The sequence below is a fragment of the Phocoena sinus genome, chromosome 13, assembly GCF_008692025.1.
Source record: "Phocoena sinus isolate mPhoSin1 chromosome 13, mPhoSin1.pri, whole genome shotgun sequence".
In the NCBI taxonomy this organism is placed as follows: Eukaryota; Metazoa; Chordata; class Mammalia; order Artiodactyla; family Phocoenidae; genus Phocoena; species Phocoena sinus.
The window spans coordinates 82,187,338-82,207,275 of NC_045775.1; the positions used below are offsets into that span (position 1 = coordinate 82,187,338).

Sequence of the window (19,938 nt, forward strand, 5' to 3'; positions counted from 1 at the left end):
AGTTTTTGTTTGTTTTTTGGGGGTGTGGTTGGCAGATGTCATTTGCAGGGCCAATGGTACACAATCTACTACCTTTGCATAATGATTTATGACCTGAGATCAAACCTTTCCATACTTTTAAAGTTATAAAGGTATTAAAAGAATGTAGGAAAAGTAAACCCTGTAGATGAAGTAGACTTTTCTGTCGAGGACAGAATTATTCAGTTCTAATATTAACTATGTTTTATTAGATCTTTGAGCCTACAAGTAATCTGGTCACTTTTTGAGTTTTAAAATCTAAGACACAGTTTAATATCCCAGTACATATAGTAAAACAATTCTTGCCTGTGGGATCTCCTCTTAAGGATTTAAAGACGCTTTTCACAAGCACAGTTTTATTTCCGAGTGACTGAAAAATCACAGACGCATATTTTGAGCTCTTTGCTTACTCGTTAAGGTACAAATAAAGTAAGAGAAAATAATGCCTATAGGAATACATATATCCAAAGATATGAGGAATTTTGGTAACTGAAGCGCCCTCCCCCCCTCCCCCCACCAGTTGCAAATTTGCAAAACCGCAGCACACTGTCCTTCCAATCAGTCTGTCTCAGCTGGACCCGGTACCCAGTCCCGCGCCGCCCCACGGCGGAACCACCTGGGAGCCCCACCCGTTCTCCTCTGGCTCCGCCTCCTCGGGGGCCGGCTCGGGAAGCCGCGCCTTGATTGGCGGTGTCCGAGCAACCGCGGCGACGCAGTGGTCAACAGGTCGCGCTCGGGTCACGGAGATATCGAAAACCTGGAATCCTATTGCGCCAAGCGCGGACCCTGCGCCCGCTTTTTCAACCAACAGGATGCGTGGCTTGCCTGTCCTCTCGGGCCAGACGGCGCCCCTAGCATGGGAGGGTGGCTGCTGAACAGGAATCGCCTTGTCATTCATCTGACAGGTTGCCTAGTAAGTGTGGGATACTATCCCCTCACGTCAGAACCTCTGAGGTGCCGAGGTTTCCAGCAAGCTGCGTAGGGAAACCTTGGGATCATACAGCTTCCGAGCTGGACTAGCCCCCGCTTACAGATGCGGAAAGAGGCCCAGAAAAGCGCAGCGACTTGCTCTGACTCACTTAACTAATTCCTACGAGGGTCAGACCCAGAAACAAGGAACCGACCCCTCTTATTTCAGAGCTCATTGCACCATACCTCACTCCCAGGGAAAGCTCGGTCGCTCTGGTAGAGAACCAGCTTAGAAAAGTTTTGTCTGTACTATAGGCCCGCAGTAATAAGGTGAAGCAGGTAGAGTTTTCCAAATATTTAAGCTGAATTAATGCGTAATCAAGTCATGCACGGTCCCTCATCCTCTGACCATACAGGACCTGCTCTCTTAAGGCATCAGGACTTCCACAGGGGCTCACCGCAGGACAGCCCTGGGGCAGCTCTTGGCCTCCTAGAACGGGCACGCCCTAGCAGCCCCAGGCTGGCTGTACGCGGAGCCCCTAGTTACCTTGGTTGGGACCTTTTGGACTGTGCCAGCTTAATCAACTTTATATTTTTTCCCCAAATTCTGCCTGCCCGACCCTGCCTTCAGCTCAGACTTTCACTTCTTTATTTATTTTTTCTTTTTTCCATTTATACTTTTTCTATTTAGGAAACCCCTTTCTATTTCCCCAAACTTTGGCTCTTGGGATAGCTTTTAAAACTTAGGGAAGTGCTCAACTGGGATTTGTTGTTTCTAACTTCTGGGTTCCTCTATATTGTAATAACCTCGGAAGAAGAAACTGAATTATAATAGTAATAATAATAGCATAGTAATATCTGGGAAATGTCTGTTTAAAGAGACAGCTGTTTCCTGCCCCGAGGATCTTCGCCTTGTTGGAAGATCAGGATTCTCAGTAATTGAGCCATCAATTTAATTCAACTCAACACGTGTACAAAGTACCTGCTGTATATCAGGCCCTTCGCTGAGGACATTCATGTAGTTTGTCCCTGTAGTCAGTGGACCTTCTTTCAATCTAGGGAGGACAAACCTGAAGTGGCCAAGGCCATATGGGTGAAGTATCAAAGCAAAAAACTAGGGCTTTCCCAGGGGGAGGTTGCAGAAGGTTGGTGAGAGGATCTGGAGAGTCTTAACGAAGGAGCAGGGTTGGAAATGGGCCTTCAAGGCTAAGATTCCACGCAGGAGAACGACCTTGCTCTGACAGAGTAGCTCTTATCGCATCTGTGTAAATGATCCCTTCTGTCGGAGGTGCCCTTTCTCTCCTTCCTTCTTTGTTTTCTCTGGATAAGTTCAACTTTCCAAGCTTTCGTTTCCAACAAAATGGGTATTCTCAAGCTAAAAAGCCTGAAGGGTCAAGATCTGAATTAGAATGACTCATGTAGGTTCTCTGATCCAGTAGAGCCAACCAGACTTAAAAAAACAGCTTTTATTTAAAAAAAAAATCATTCGAATGCAAAAGAGACTGGGGCATACACCTTAGCTGGAGGATTCAGTTGTCTTTTGTTTGGAATTGAGAACACGTCCCTTTGGCTTAAGAACAAAAGCTATGACTCTTCTGAAATCTTCTTTAAGGTTCCAAATCCAGTTTAGTAACCTTAGTAGGACAGTTTATGTAGCCGTGCTCCCTTTTTAACCTAGGGCCTGTGGCTTCCTCTAGTAAGAAGACTACAGGAGGTGGATGAATGTGTTTGAGAAGGAGAAAGATTAACTGGAAATGGTGAAATAGTGAGAAATATTCTGGGACTTCCTTTTTCTTGTTTCTGTAGGAAGCACTGGCCAAATTTAAAAGTTCTTCAGCTGGCAGTCTCTGTTGGGCAGATCTCAAAAAGAGTAGAAGCATATTAGTCTGCCTTCCTTGCTCTTTTCATGTTCTGTGATTCTAAAGGAGGAGGAGCCCAAACTTCATAGCTCTGGGGACATGGTGGGTAAAAAGAGGCTTGGAGAGGGCTTCCCTGGTGGCGCAGTTGTTGAGAGTCTACCTGCCGATGCAGGGGATGCGGGTTCGTTTCCCGGTTCGGGAAGATCTTACATGCCGCGGAGCGGCTGGGCCCGTGAGCCATGGCCACTGAGCCTGTGCGTCCGGAGCCTGTGCTCCGCAACGGGAGAGGCCACACCGGTGAGAGGCCCGTGTTTCGCAAAAAAAACAACAACAAAAAAAGAGGATTGGAGAAAAAGTGGGTATATGAAACAAAGTACTAAAGGGTAATGACTTTTTTTTTTTTTTTAGCTTAAAAACATCCATGTATTAGCTCACAAACATGCAGTAATATAAAGGGTAATGACTTTTAAGGAATTTATTTGTACATAGTTCTTTCCAATACATCAAGTGCTCACCCACACATAACTCATGTATTGCCACATTTGTTCCTTGCAGTGGACCTGGGAGTTAGGGTGTATTACCAATGTAGAGAGGAGGAATCGCTTGCCTGAAATGGCAGAATGGACCGACACAGAGTTTTCATTCTAAATCTTCCCACTCCTACGCAATGCTCTCCAAGATATTCTTGTAACATTCTCATCAAATTGAGCCCTTGTAGAAGATCTTCACCAATAGCATGGGTTTGTGTACCTTTGGAATTCAACAGATATGGACAATACAAATTCACATAAACCTTAAAATAGAAATCATTATCTTTAAAAACTTGAAAATGATAAGCCAGGAAGTTTATTGAGCCTGAGCTCTGATAATAAAGGTTAGTGCTCTGTCTTCAGTGAGGACCCAGGAGCCCTGATGGACAGCGTGGACAGCAGTCTTACTGGAAGGAATCAGTAAGCTTGTACCGTAGGACCAGGCTGGAAGTCACTTATCGCCATGGCAGAGAGGTTAAGAAATGGCTTTGACTTCTGCCTCTCCTTTACTGGCTATGGGTCCTGAACAAGTTCTTTAAATTCTTGAAGCTTCCAATTCCTCAAAGGTAAGTGGGGTGATAGCAGTGGGTAACGGATACCATGATGAAGAATTTGTGGGTAGTGTCTTTGAAACGCTCAGTTCCTGGCCAACAAATGGAAGTTGCTGCGGTTGGTTTCATTACTGTAAAGTTCACAGAACACAGACTCTGGAGTGGGTTAGGATCTCAGCTACATCCCCCACCAGCTGTGAGAACTGGGCAAGTTAGTTAAGCACTCTGTCTTGGTTTCCTCATCTGTATGATGGGAATAATAGTACTACCTACCTCATAAGGTTGTTGTAAGGAAAAGTATATACTACACAGAACATATATAAAGTTAAATAAATGTTTGCTAATAATAATACTTCTAACTTCTTTTCACAAAACCTCCCCAGCGTGGGTCGGATTGATTTCTGTTTGACTGAATTTGCACGTCATAACACTGATACTTTCAGAAAATAGGGTTAGAGTTTTAGAAATGGGAAAAGCGAGTTTTTCCATTGTTGAAAAATGTTACATTCCAGGGAAACACATTTATATGCATTGCACATTCTAGATACAGAGGGAAGCAGAGGTTTCTACTCTTTCTCCAAGTCATCAGGCCCTGCCTGAAGTTGCAATGAGTGGGTTAAGATTACATTACAGTCAGCCCCCTCCTTCCCTGTGTGTGCACCAGCTATGTTTAGGCAGGTCTGGATCAGTTCAGTGTGTTGTATATTGCATTGAGTCTGGTTGGTCTCAGAACAGCTTGGCTACATGAGCCAGAACGTTTAAGTACAGCTTTCGAGTGAAGTCCCAGAGAATGAAACGTGGGAAGGTGAGCCCCTGTATTCTATCAGGGCTGAGCCTCTGTCTGGTTGCCCCCATGTCCCTAGCTCCCAGTTAGCCACTCCACCTGAGAAAAGGTTTGTTTCCTTTCAGCGTTTTATCCTCTTTATCCTCTTTGGAAGAGGAAGGTCAGGTGTGATTATAACTGGAATACTGATGTGTCATGTAGGTTCAGGAGCGAGTGTTTATTTTCCAAAATGGAAGAGTTTTGTATTTTTCTGATTATAAAAGTAAATCTTGTCTTAGAAATGTTTAAGTAGTGTAAACGTTTAAACAATATAGAAAAGGCAAAGACTACACGTGCTTCCACCACACAGAGAAAACTAGTGTAAAAATTGGCACATATCTTTCTAGATGTTTTTCTGAGTGTCTGTGGGTATACACATGTAGACATTGAGTTTTATGGATACCTTTTAGCCATACATGTAGATATTTTCTTTGCCAACAAATATACAGTTTGTATTATAATTTTCACCTGATAGAATTCCAGTGATGGTTGCACTGTAATTTATATTAAACCAATCCTTGGTTGATGTTAGATTGTTTCCAAGTTTTCGGGAAGTCTGATGTTGACAATTGCCCTTACAGGAGGTCCCTATGACTTAGATCCTAGCTCAGAGATGGATGTACCAGGCTCATCTTCCACCATGTCTGAGCAGCAGCTGCAGTGGCAAGAGGGACTGAGCAACACCAGAACAGACTCGGCCAAGCAGAGTCTCATCTCTTCTGAGGAATGGCTTCAACTGCATGGGCTTAAGAGCAACAAATTGACCTTGAAACAGATTTTGTCACAGATTGGATTTCCACGTTGTGAAGGTATAATACTCACAAAGCAACACTGGCTGGAAAACCCAACCAGCATGCTGCCCTTTAGCCTTTGAGGAGGTTGTATCAGTTCTGAAGGTCCCTCAAAAGCACAGGTCTCTGAGTTTATTTTGATCTCACATTCTTATGGGTAAAAAAGGTTTGTGCACGGACCCCCAATATATGTATCAATATATTATTTAGATGTACAATCATCAACCCACATATTAAATATTAATAATGCTTAATTTCATTCTTTCTTCTTTTAAAGATGAAATAAGAAATAAATAGGAGTTATACCCCTTGTACCCGCAGATGTCTTGCTCACCCCCTGGCCTATGCAAACCCTTTTGGAGGCTATGGATTAGAACAATAGCTGTGTGTGGTTTCAGGGAGAACGTGCTATTTTCCTGTTGTGACCTGCCTGTTAATGGTCCAGTATTTTCTTAAATGTCTTAGTTAGAATGTTAGTTTTCAACTCCCAGGAGTACCGCCCTCCAACAGGGAGTATGGAAATGTGTGAGCGTTTTTTTTTTTTTAAAGGACATGTTGACTTGAGTCGCTACTGAAATGTAGGGCCTGGGGACCAGAGATACTGAGTGTCTTACATTGTGTGATTGCCCACCCATTGGGACTGTGCTGGCCCACATTTCAGTAACACCCCACCTGAGGGAAACACTCCTTCAGTCAGGGCAATTTTCATTACTAGGATTTTATTCTGAATTTGTCAATTAATTAATCAATTAAACATATATATATTTTTAAATTTATTTTATTTATTTATTTTTGGCTGCTTTGTGTCTCCGTTGCTGTGCGCGGGCTTTCTCTAGTTGCGGAGAGCGGGGGCCACTCTTCATTGCGGTGCGCAGGCTTCTCTTTGCGGTGGCTTCTCTCGTTGCGGAGTACGGGCTCTAGAGCGCAGGTTCGGTAGTTGTGGCGCACGGGCTTAGTTGCTCCGCGGCACGTGGGATCTTCCCGGACCAGGGCTTGAACCCGTGTTCCCTGCACTGGCAGGCGGACTCCCAACCACTGTGCCACCAGGGAAGCCCTAAACATATTTTTTGAGCAGCCGTTAATACTGTGTTTTTCACATTTTTCACCAGTTCCCTTGACAGCTTTGTTCCATGCTGGTAATAAGGAACATCTAGGGGATGTGGGTGTTACAGACTGATCTGGTGGCCCATCCTAAGGGCAAGGCCTTGCTCTTCAGGGCTCAAGCTGTGCCTTCTTATTTATCCTTCCACATAAGGCTAGTACAGCCGACCCTGTACCATCTAAATACCTTTTAGATGTGGGGGAGTCTGCCAGAGTCAGGGTCTGTGGGATTCCTTTATAAAGAAACAAACTGAAAGCAGTTTTATCTCATGTTTCAAATAATTATAATTCAGTCATTAATATTAGCAAAATAGCAATTCTTTATATTTTGTCAAGGAGTTTTCCATTTAAGATCATGAAGGATATTGCTCCGTAATTTTCGTTTCATGTCCTTGTTAGGTTTTGGCATCAGGGTTATGCTGGCCTCATAAAATGATTTGGAAGTATTCCCTTTTCCTCTATGTTCTGGTGGTGTTTGTATATGATTAGTACTATTTCAACTTTAAATGTTTGATAGAACTCACCAGCGAAACTTATCTGAGCCTGGAGTTTATAGGAAAAGTTTCATAAGAAATTCAGTTTCTGTAATTGACGTAGAACTATTCAGGTTTTCTGTTTCATCATGTCAGTTTTGGAAAGTTGTATTTTTCAAGAAATTTGTCCCTTTCATGAATGTTTTCTAATATGTTGGCAAAACATTGTTCAAAATATTCCCTTAACATTTTTTAAATACCTGTAGAATCAGTAGTGATGTTCCCTCTTGATATTGATAATTTGTGTTTTTTCTCACTTTTCTTGATAAGTCTTGTTAGGGGTATATCATACCTCTTTTCAAAGAATCAAATTTGGGGTTTGTTGATTTTTTTTTTCTATCCCTTGTTTTCTATTTCATTGATATCTGCTTTGATATTTATTATTTATTTCCTTCTACTTACTTTGAGTTTAACTTGCATTTCTTTTTCTATTTTAAGGTGGAAACGTAGATAATTGATTTTAAATCTTTCTTCTCTTCTCATATAGGTATTTAAAGTTATAAGTATTCCTCTAAGCATTGCTTAGGCTGAATCGCAGACATCTTGATAGGTGGTGTTTTCATTATTATTGAGTTTAAAGTATTTACTTCCTCTTTTTCTTAGATTCATATTCTTAGATTTCTTAGATTCATAATCTTTTTTCTTAGATTCATGTATTTTAAGAAATGCGTTTAATTTCCAAATATGTTAGGACTTTTAAAGATATCTTTTTTGTAGTTGGATTTCTAATTCACTTCTATTGAGGTCAGAGAGCATCTCTTAGTCTTTGAAATTGACTGACATTTAACTTATGGCCCAGCATGTATCTTGCTGCACATTTCATACATGCTTGAAAACAATGTGTATTAAGCAGTTGTTAGGTGGTATCTATAAAGGTTAATTAGGTCAAGATGCTTGATAGTATTGTAGAGATGTTCTATGTCTTCAGTGTTTTTTTTTTTTTCTAGTGGATTTGTCCATTTCTCCCTTTAGTTCTGTCAGTTTTGTTCGTGTAGTTTGAAACTCTAAATGCATACACATTTAAGATTTTCATATCTGTCTGATGAATTGGCAAATTTTAATAATTTTGAAATGTCCATCTTTATATCACATGGTAGTCCTTGTTTTGACATTTACTTTGTCTAGTATTAATATAACCACTACAGCTTCCTCGTGCTTCATTTTTACATGGCATATATGTTTAGACTCTTCACTTACAAATTATCTGTACTCTCTGTCTTTAAAGAGTGCCCCTTTAACCCAGTCTCATAATCTGTCTTTTAATTGTAGTTTGGGTCTCTACATTTAATGTAGTAATTGACTTAGTGAGATTTAGGTTTACCATTTCACTGTTTGTTTTCTATTTGTCCCATCACTTTCTTTCCCCTCTGTTTCTCCTTTCCTGACCTCTTTTGGGTACATTGAATATTTTTGTATTTCATTTAATTCCATTTTTATTTTTCATTTGAATTGCAATAGGATTTTAAGGTATACCGTTTTTTAAAAAATTAAGTTTTTTAAAAAATTTTTATTTATTTTATTTTTGGCTGTGTTGGGTCTTCATTGTGGTGCGCGGGCTTCTCATTGCGGTGGCTTCTCTTGTTGTGGAACATTGGCTCTAGGCACACAGGCTTCAGTAGTTGTGGCACACAGCCTCAGTAGTTGTGGTGTGCGGGCTCAGTAGTTGTGGCACAGGCTTAGTTGCTCCGCGGCATGTGGGATCCTCCCAGACAAAGGCTCGAACCTGTGTCCCCTGCATTGGCAGGCAGATTCTTAACCACTGCGCCACCAGGGAAGCCCAAGGTATACCTTTTTGCATTGCATTTTCAGTGGTTGCTCTAGTGATTATATCCATAACTTGTCACGGTCTGGTAAAAGTTAGCTTTGCACTACTTCATGTAAAATGTAAGACTCTTATAACAGTATAGCTCCACTTATCCCCCACACCTGTCCTTGGTGTCATTGTTTTAGTATATTTTATTTTTACATATATCATAAACCTCACAATCCAGTATTATAATTATTGCTTTAAAAAGTCATTTGTGTTTTAAAGAAATTGAGTGGGAAGAAATAGCATCTTAAAATCCACATATTTACTGTTTATAATATTCATCCTTCTTGTTAAGATTTGAAATTCCATCTGGTATTTTTTCCTAAAGAATTTATTTTAAGCATTTCTTGTAGTGCTAGTCTGCTGGTGACAGAGTTTTCTCAGTTTTTGTTCATCTGATATTGTCTTTATTTTTTTTCTCTTTTTTTGGATGATTGATTGATTGACATTTTTTAAATTCTGAAATGATATATTCATAGGAAGTTGCAAAGATAATATAAACAGATCCCACATACCCTTCATCCAATTCTCCCACTGGTTATATCTTATAAAATCATAGTATAATACCAAATCCAGGAATTTGACATTGATACACTGTCTGTGACTAATTCTATGTAATTTTATTTCCTGTTTAGATTTGTGTAACCACCACCACAATCAAGATACAGAACTGTTTATCACCACAAAGATCTCCCTTGTGGTACCCCTTTATAGGCATACAGATACTCTATCTCCCAAAATCCTTAACTCCTGGCAACCACCAGTCTGTTTTTCACATCTATAATTGTCTCATTTAGAGACTGTTTACATATATGGAATCATATAGTACATGACCTTTTGGGATTGGCAGTTTTTTCACTTGGTATTATTTCTTTGAGGTTCGTGCAAGTTGTTGCATGTATCAATAGTTTGTTTCTTTTTATTACAGAGTAGTATTCCATGGTATGGATGTACCACTGTTTGTTTAACCAGTCACCCATTAAAAGACATCTAGGTTGTTTCCAGTTTGGGGATATTACAAGTAAAGCTGATATGAATAATTGTTTACAGGTTTTTATGTGAACATAAATTTTCACTTCTCTGGGATAAATGCCCAGGAATGCAATTGCTAGGTGGTATGTTAAGTATATGTTTTGTTTTTATTTTGTTTTGTTAAGAAACTTGCCAAACTGTTTTCCAGAGTTGTTGTACTATTCACATCAGTAATATATGAGGGATCCAGTTTTTCCACATCATATCAGCATTTGGTATTGTCACCATTTAAAAATTTTAGCTGTTTTAACAGTTGTGTAGTGATATTTCACCGTGGTTTCAATCTGTATTTCCCTAATGTCTAGTTTTGTTGAATACCTTTTCATGTGCTTATTTGCTATATATCATCTTTGGCAAAATAAATGTTTCTTCATGTCTTTTGATTGTTTTCTAATTAGATTGGTGTCTTAAATGTTCATTATGTATTCTAGACAGAAGTCCTTCATCACATACGTGCTTCACAGGTATATTCTCCTAGTCTGTAACTTCTTTTTTCATCCTTTTAACAGAGTTTCTCAGTGCACAGGTGATGAGATCCAATTTGTTTTTTTTCTTGTATAGATCTTGCTAAGTCTCAGAGTTTTTCTCCCCCCTTTTCTTCTTGAAACTTTTATGATTTTACACCCTACATTTAGCCTGTGATTAATTTATTTTTTGTATAAGGTTGATTTTTTGGGACTATGGATATCCAATTTCTCCAGCAACTTTTATTGAAAAGACTATCCTTTCTCTTTTGAATTGCTTTTCTATCTTTGTTAAAAATTAGCTGGTTGTACTTATATGGGGCTATTTCTGGGTCCTCTGTTTTGTTCTATTTATCTGTATGTCTGTCTCTCCACCAAACCCCATACTCTTGATTACTATAATTATATAATGTCTTGACACTTGGTAGGCTGATTCCTCCCTCTTTATTCTTTTTTCACAATTGTCTTAACTACTACTCTATTTTCTTTGCCTTTCCATATAAATTTTAGAATAACCATGTCTGTCTACAAAAATATTGCTGGGATTTTGATAGGAATTGCATTAAACCAGTATATCAATTTAAGGAGAATTGGCATCTTTACTATGTTGAGTCTTTCAGTCCATGAATATGGAGTATCTCTTCATTTATTTACATCTTTGATTTCCTTCAACACCTGTCTTGTAATTTTCAGTGTACGAGTATTGGACATGTTTTGTTAGATTTACTGCGTATTTCATTTTTCTGAGCAATTATAAGTGAAACTGTATTTTTGATTTTGGTTTCCACATGTTCATTGCTAGGATGTAGGAATATGGTTGATTTTTTTTTTTTTTGCGGTATGCGGGCCTCTCACCGTTGTGGCCTCTCCCGTTGCGGAGCACAGGCTCCGGACGCGCAGGCTCAGCGGCCATGGCTCACGGGCCCAGCCGCTCCGCGGCATGTGGGATCTTCCCGGACCGGGGCACGAACCCGTGTCCCCTACATCGGCAGGCGGACTCTCAACCACTGCACCACCAGGGAAGCCCTGGTTGATTTTTTAATGTTGATCTTTTATCCAGTGACCTTATTGAGCACACATATTAATTCTACGAGGTTTTCTTTGGTTGTTGTTGATTCCTTGGGATTTCTAGGTAGACCATCATGTCACCTCCAAATAGGGAAGGTTTTTTTTTTTTTTTTTTTCGGTACGCGGGCCTCTCACTGTTGTGGCCTCTCCCGTTGCGTAGCACAGGCTCTGGACGCGCAGGCTCAGCGGCCATGGCTCACGGGCCCAGCCGCTCCACGGCACGTGGGATCTTCCCGGACCGGGGCACAAACCTGTGTCCCCTGCATCAGCAGGCGGACTCCTAACCACTGCGCCACCAGGGAAGCCCAATAGGGAAGGTTTTTATTCTTCCTTTCTGATCTGTATGCCTTTTATTTCCTTGTCTTGTCGTGATGGCTAGAACTTGCAGTATTAGGTTGAATAGAAGTGGTAAGAGCAGACATCCTTACCTCATTTCAGATCTTAGGAGAAAGCTTTCAGCCTTTAACCATTAAGTATGATGTTAGGTTTTTTGGTAGATTAAAAAAAAAAATCAAGTTAAGGAAGGTCCCTTATATTTCTAGTTTTCTGAGAGTTTTTATCATGAATGGGTGTTAGATTTTGTCAAATGCTTTTTCTGTGTCAGTTGAAAGGTTCATGTGATTTTTCTTCCCTAGCCTGTTAATTTGCTTGATTATATTGATTTTTGAATATTAAACCAGCCTTGTATCCTGGAATAAACATGACTCCATCATGTTGTATAATTTTTTTTATACTATATATTGCTGAATTATACTTGCTAATTTTGTGTTAAGGAGTTTTGCATCTATATTCATGAAGGATATTTGTCTGTAGTTTCTCTTTTTTTATACTGCCTTTGTCAGATTTTGGTATCAGGGTAATGCTGGCTTCATAAAATGAGTTGGGAAATGTTCCCTTATCTTCTATATTCTGGAAAATATTGTATAAAATTTAATTCCTTCTGTGTTCAGTAGAATTATCCAGGGAACCTATCCAAGCCTGGGGATTTCTTTTTCTAGAAGTTTTTAAATTACAAATTTCTTTCCTTAATAAGGTATAGGACTATTCAAATGATCTATTTTGTATTGAGTGAGTTGTGGTAGTTCGCGTTTTTTGAGGAATTGATTCATTTCATCTAAGTTGTTTAATTTATGTGTGCAGAGTTGTTTGTAGTATTCCATTATTCTTTTGATTCTGTAGGGTTTTAAGTGATAGTCCCTGTTTCATTCCTGGTATCAATAATTCATGTCTTCTCTCTCTTTTTTTTTTTAATTAATTAATTTTATTTATTTTTGCTGTGTTGGGTCTTCATTTCTGTGCGAGGGCTTTCTCCAGTTGCAGCAAGTGGGGGCCACTCTTCATCGCGGTGCACAGGCCTCTCTTTTTGCGGAGCACAGGCTCCAGAAGCGCAGGCTCAGCAGTTGTGGCTCATGGGCCTGGTTGCTCTGCGGCATGTGGGATCCTCCCAGACCAGGGCTCGAACCCGTGTCCCCTGCATTAGCAGGCAGATTCTCAACCACTGTGCCACCAGGGAAGCCCTATGTCTTCTCTCTTTTCATCTTTGTCAGTCTTGCTAGGGGTTTGTCAATTTTATTGATCTTATTAAAATACCAGTTTTTAATTTAATTGATTTTCTCTATTTTTCTTTGTTTAATTTCATTGATTTCTGCCTTGATCTTTATTATTTACTTCTGCATGCTTTGGATTTTATTTTGCTCTTCTTTTTCTAGTTTCTTCAGGTGGGACCTTTAGATTATTGTTCTGGGACTTTTCAGCTCTTCTTGTGTCAGGATTTAGTGCTATAAATTTCTCTCTTGAGACTGCTTGAGCTGTGTCCCTCAAATTTTCATATGTTGTATTATCATTTCATTTCATTATCAATTCATTTTATTGTATATCATTTCAGTTAAGAAAGTATTTTTTATTTCTGTTGAGACTTCTTTGATTCAAGGACTTTTTTTTTTTTTTTTAGAAGCATGTTATTTAGTTTCCAAGAGTTTGGAGATTTCTCTCATCTTCTAAAAATTTTTTTTTCTCTTTTTAATTTCTATTTTAACTTTTTTTTTTCAAACCCTTGTGTCGAGGGCTGACTTTCAATAGATCGCAGCAAGGGAGCTGCTCTGCTATATACGAAACCCCGACCCAGAATCTCTTATCTTTTTGTTATTGATTTCTAGTTTGTTTCCACTGTGGACAGAGAACATACTCAGTTTCGATTCTTTTAAATTTTTCGAGGTTTGTTTTCTAGCCCTGGATATGGTTTACCTTGGTATATATTCTGTGGTACTTGAATGTGTATTCTTCTGTTGTTGTATGGAGTATTTTTAAAAATAAATGCCAATTAGGTCCTGTTTATTCTTGCTGATTTTCTGTTTAGTTATTCTATCAATTGTTGACAGGAGTGATATTGAAATCTCCAACTATAATTGTGGATTTGTCTGTTTCTCCTTTCAGTTCTATCAGTTTTTACTTTACATATTTGCTGCTCTGTTGTTTGGTGCATGTACATTTAGAATTGCAAAGTCTTCCTGGTGGATTGACACTTTTATAATTATATAATGTTCTCCTCTATCCTTAGTAATATTCTTTCCTCTGTAGTTTACTTTTTTTACATTATATGGCCAATCCCGCTTTCTTTTTTTAAAATATTTACATGACTTATCTTTTTTGTCCTTTTACTTTTAACTTACACATCATTATATTTGAAGCAGGTTTTTATAGACACCTTATTATTGGGTCAGTTTTTAAATCCTCTTTACCAATCTCTTTTAATTGTTGTATCTAGACCAATTATATTAAATGTAATTATTTATATGTTAGAGTTTGTTTGACATTTTATTTTTTGTTTCCTGTTGTTTTCCTCTGTTTTCCATTTATTTCTTTTTCTTGCCTATCTTTGGGTTACTTAAACATTTTTCAGAATTAAAAAAAATTTATCTGTAGTATTTTTTGAGTATCTCTTCACACAGCTCTTTTAGTGGTTGTGCTAGGTATTACATTATAAATATGTAACTTATCAAAGTCTACTGGTGTCAGCATTTTATCAGTTTGAATGAAGAATGGTAACTATTTCCCTTTATGTCCCTTTAATCTCATTTATAATATGCTTTATTGTTTTTCTTTATACATTGAGAATCACATTAGGCCATACTATACTTTTTAATTCAACCATCAAGCAATTTAGAAAATTCAAGAAGAGAAATCTGTTTTATTTACACATATTTATGCTTACTGTGTTCTTCCTTCCTGATGTTTCAAGGTTCTTTCTTTTATCATCTCCTTCCTGTTTATAGAACTTCCTTTATTTATTCTGTAAGAATAGCTCTGCTGGCAACATTATTTTTTCTTTGTCTGACAATATCTTTATTTCTCCTTCATTCCTGAAGAATAATTTCACCAGATATAAGATTTGGGGTTGACAGTTCTTTTCTTTCAGCACTTAAAAGACATTGTGCCACTTCCTCTGGCCTCTGTGATTTCTGATGAGAAATCCACTGTCATTAGAATTGATTACCTGTATTAGTATGTAAATGTTTTTACCCTAATGTTTCTTTATTCAGTTCATTACATCTCCTTTATACACTTTCATATCATGTCCTCATTTTTAATCTCTTACAAGAATTTATGCATTTTACATCTGTTGATATTTATCATATTGGAAGTTAAAACTAAAACCCTTAAAAATATTTATTAATTCATTTAAAAGTAACAAACCCATTATATGTTAACGTAACATTTTTAAGAAAAAAATGTTTTTTAAAATAAAAATGGTAGTGAGAAGAGTGGCACTGTTTTACATTTTTGCAAATCCCTTTAATATTTGTCCCAATAGAAAACAGCTAGATTCTCATATCTGCTTTTTAAAAAATAACAGCTTTATTGAGATGTAATTCACATACTATACGATTCACCCATTTAAAGTGTGCAATTCAATGTTTACAGATATGTGCAACCATCATCACAGTCAACTTTAGAACATTTTCATCACTGCAGAAAGAAACCGTGTACTTCTTAGCTATGCACCCTGCCCATCAGGCCCCAGCCCAAAGCAGTCTACTTTCTGTCTCTATAGATTTTCTTGTTCTGGACATTTTATATAAATGGAGTCATATAATATGTGGTGTTTTGTGACTGACATCTTTTACTTTAAAAAAAAAAATTAATTAATTAATTTTTGGCTGAGTTGGGTCTTCGTTGCTGCACGTGGGCTTTCTCTAGTTATGGCGAGTGGGGGCTACTCTTCGTTGCGGTGCGCGGTCTTATTACGGTGGCTTCTCTTGTTGTGGAGCATTGGCTCTAGGCATGCAGGCTTCAGTAGTTGTGGCACACGGGCTCAGTAATTGTGGCTTGCAGGTTCTAGAGCGCAGGCTCAGTCGTTGTGGTGCACGGGCTTAGTTGCTCCACGGCATGGGGGAATCTTCCCGGACCAGGGCTCAAACCCGTGTCCCCTGCATTGGCAGGCGGATTCTTAACCTCTGCACCACCAGGGAAGTCCCTGACATCTTTCACTTAATGTGATGTTTTTAAGATTCATCCATGTTGTAGCATGTACCAGAACTTTATTCATTTTATGGCCAAATAAAATCAGGAGATGAATTGTATGGATATTCCACAGTTTGTTTATCCACTTACCAGTTGATGGGTGGAGAGCTGATTCTTATTCTAGCAAGCAGTTAACTTGGTTGGACTCAAACTCCAAACTCTGCCTCCCTTATTAAATGAATGCAAATCTCACCAATTTCCTTTTTTCAGGGATTAATGCTACTCCAGTTTCTGCCTGTTCTTGATTGCTCTCTAGTGCCTTCAAGTAGCTATTTTAATATTTTGTCCAGGGCTTATAATTTTTTTCTGTGTGAGAGTTAGCCAGTAAAATCTACTTCACCATTATTGGATGGGGAATTCATAATGCCTTAATTTTAATTGGCTTTTAGTTTAATTTTAATACAGCTATGGAGCCTTATATAGATTCATCTTCTTCAATTCTCAGAAAATAGCCCTCCCTCCTGACTCCAGATAAATGTCTTAGGTAAAGAGAGAATGCTGCTGGTGATTTGACGCTGCTCTGTAGATGTCAGTCAAGATGTTGAAATCAGGGGCTTCCCTGGTGGCGCAGTGGTTGAGAGTCCGCCTGCCGATGCAGGGGACACGGGTTCGTGCCCCGGTCCGGGAAGATCCCACATGCCGTGGAGCGGCTAGGCCCGTGAGCCATGGCCGCTGAGCCTGTGCGTCCGGAGCCTGTGCTCTGCAACAAGAGAGGCCACAATGGTGAGAGGCCCGCATACTGCAAAGAAAAAAAAAAAAAAAAAGATGTTGAAATCTTAGAAATGAAGATTTTAAAGATTGAGAGATTTATTGAGTGAGGTTATTGCTGATGGGATTCAAGTATCCATTCTTTGCTCTTTACTATTATGGACATTGAACTTCAGGACTTGTGAATTTTATCATTCCTGGTGATTTGGGACCAAACCTGCTCTCTAAAATTCAGCCTTGCCCCCTCTGCCTTTCCCAAGTAGGCCGTGATCCTGCCTCCCTAGAAAGGCAAAGGAAAGGAAGTGTTGGATCGAGGAGTACCACCACTCTCTCTACCACCTTTGAGACTTAATAATACTAACAATAACAGCAACAATAAAATAATTACCACAATAAAACAGCTCCATGAAGCCTTACCTCATCTCTGTCCTGCCAAGTCATAATTAGTCCTTGAAAGCTTCTGTTAGTTCTGCGAAGGAGTAAACGTATGTTTCAGGAAGCACCGTACCCCCATTCTGTAAGCACTGTGTCTAGCGCATAGCGGTGCTCCATGGGTGTTTACGGGGTGGATGTTGAACAGCCGAGCATATGCTCTGAGAAGAAAGTGGTCTTGACATCCTGTATGAGTGTTCTGACTCTGTTCCCTACTTGCTTCATCTCACTCATTTATTCATGAATCCCCACTCGAGGGAACAGTAGATAATATCTAAGTTTAATTTTTAAAATTCTGAAAACTAAGCCCAAGTCCTGAATAAAAGATCTCCGGAATTAAACACTGTTTCTATGTCATCTTTCTGACCCCTGCCTTAATCATTCTGGACAAAAGAACCAGGAGACCAAGAAACAAACCCTGTTCTTCCTCCCCATTCATTCATGCATCACAGGATGTCACATGTCGTAAACAGTCACATTTATCATAGCACCTAGAAATACTTCATTATCTAGAACAGAATACTAAGCATCACGGATTATTGGTGTCCCTGGGGATATAATCTGATGTCAGAGAATAGCATTTTGAAATAAAAATGAGTGTTGATAATGTACCATTTTGACTGCTTTTCTTCATAAACATGCAGATTATGTGACGTCTCTGGGGAGACTTGTGGCTTCCCGGTATGCAGACGGCCTGTTTCCACGGATCTACACAACGGAAGATGGCAGAGCGTACAATGTAAGTCGGAGTTCCCTCGATGGCCAGGTCCTGGGACACGCTACTGAGGTCTACGTGGAGAGGCAGGCAGGCTTATCAGGGCTGGAGGATTTCTTCTGTGTGTAGACAGTGGTGAATGTCACGGCCCAGGAACTGGGGAGAGAAGCACTTGACCCATTAGAGATGAGAGCAGAAAGGTCTTGACCGGAGGTGAAAACCTTTGCATATCAACACTTTGTTTTGCCTGGAAAATAAAGAAACAAAGCAGTATGACAGAAGTTAGCTGAAAGGCCAGCACAAAATGCTGTTATCTGGTAGATGCTCTAGGAATAGAGGACCCCTGATGCAGGTAGTAGTGGACAGAGATTGAGTGGCACCTGTTACTGGAGTCCTTCATTCCCAGCAATTCAACACGTGATTCCTGTGCACCCTTAACACGTCAGGTGCTATGCATACCCCGGCCACCACAGGGAGCTCCGGAGACACACGTCCCATCATGTTGCTTCATGGATACTTTTTCATGTCACTGTACATTCATGTACCACCTGGATGGTTATTTCTTAACATTTAAAAAATGTACATTACTTTTATTTTCATTTTATTTTATTTTGGTGGCGCTGCGCAGCTTTTTTTATCTGAACCACCTTAAAATCAATGTGGCAGTATTGAAAACATCTGTCTTTGCCATCTAATTCCACCCACATGGCCCCTATGACATGGTCCCACCCTGGTTTCTGTGTTATGGTGGAGGTTTGTAGTAAGTGCCGTGAACTCTGGCGAGGGAGTTAGGAATTCTGCCGACTTGGGGGCGTGGGGAGGGGGCTGGGATGAGAACGAAAGGAGTTGAAGGCAGAGGGGCCAGCGTGAAAACATAGAATTACATGGTGTATTCCGAAGACACATTTTCCTTAACCATTTAGGTGTTTGGGGGTGTTGTGAAGATTGTTAAAGTTGTTTTTTTTTTAAAGTACCAGATCTTTTAATGTCTGATTCTTCACAGCACAGGGTACACTTTTTTCTTATTCCTTTTGTCTGTCTCCTGCCTCCCTACACCCTGAAAGGCCTTGCACGATTTTGCCTGACCTGTGTGAACGATGCTTTATTTGTAAGTCACCTTCAGGGGCAGCCCCTAGAGTGTTGGTGGCAGCCCTGGGTGATCAAGTGATCCAGGTACAGGGGAGCTTGGCCTGAGAGACAAGAGGACATAGGACAAAGGCTGTGAGCGGGAGGATGGGTAGTGGGGTGGCATCCCTTAGAGGAAGCCAGGCAGATGTGCTGGCATGTTTAGAAGCATTTCCAGAAATATTTTTGGCATATTATGCTTAGGCAGATGTTTCAGTGAGACTTTTTTTTCATCTGCCTTTGCTGATCTCTTTTCTTCTACCTAATTTCTCCCCCAGCCCAACCCAGTTTTCTCTGGAGTGTCCGAATTTTATCTAGATTTGTTGAATACAAATTTTTTTAATTTAATTTTTTTTATTAGAGTACATTGTTTATTGACATTGTTGTGTTAGTTTCAGGTGTACAAAGTGATTTAGTTATACATATCCATTCTTTTCCAGATTCTTTTCCCATATGTTATTACAGATGATTGAGTAGAGTTCCCTGTGCTATACAGTAGGTCCTTGTTGATTTTATATATAGTAGTGTGTATATGTTAATCCCAAACTCCTGATTTATCCTCCCCCCGCCACCTTTCCCCTTTGGTAACCATAAGTTTTTTCTCAAAGTCTGTTGAGTCTGTTTCCGTTCTGTAAATAAGTCCATTTGTATCATTTTTTAAAATTCCACATATAAGTGATATCATATGATATTTGTCTTTCTTGTCTGACTTCACTTAGTATGATAATCTCTAGGTTGAATACAAATTTGATGTCATTTATGAAACGATACAATTCAATGCCAGATGCAAATATGATACAGATGCATTTTTTGTTATATTCATTCGTTTTATTTTTCAGATTCCACATGTGATTACACAATATTTGTCTTTCTCTGTCTGACTTATTTCACTGAGCATAATATCCTCCAGATCCATCCATGTTGTTGCAAATGGCAAGCTTTCATTAT

At 39.3% G+C, this 19,938-nt stretch overlaps 1 protein-coding gene across 1 annotated transcript in view; it reads left to right on the forward strand.

Moving 5' to 3' along the window:
- Positions 1-833: 833 nt before the first annotated feature.
- Positions 834-19,938, forward strand: part of VWA3B (von Willebrand factor A domain containing 3B) — a 210,008-nt gene continuing 190,903 nt past the window's right edge. The window contains exons 1-3 of the mRNA XM_032652777.1: positions 834-931; positions 5,272-5,499; positions 17,795-17,889. Of these exons, the coding sequence (XP_032508668.1) occupies positions 5,304-5,499; positions 17,795-17,889 (291 nt within the window). The 5' untranslated portion in view covers positions 834-931; positions 5,272-5,303. The remainder of the gene's footprint in view (positions 932-5,271; positions 5,500-17,794; positions 17,890-19,938) is intronic.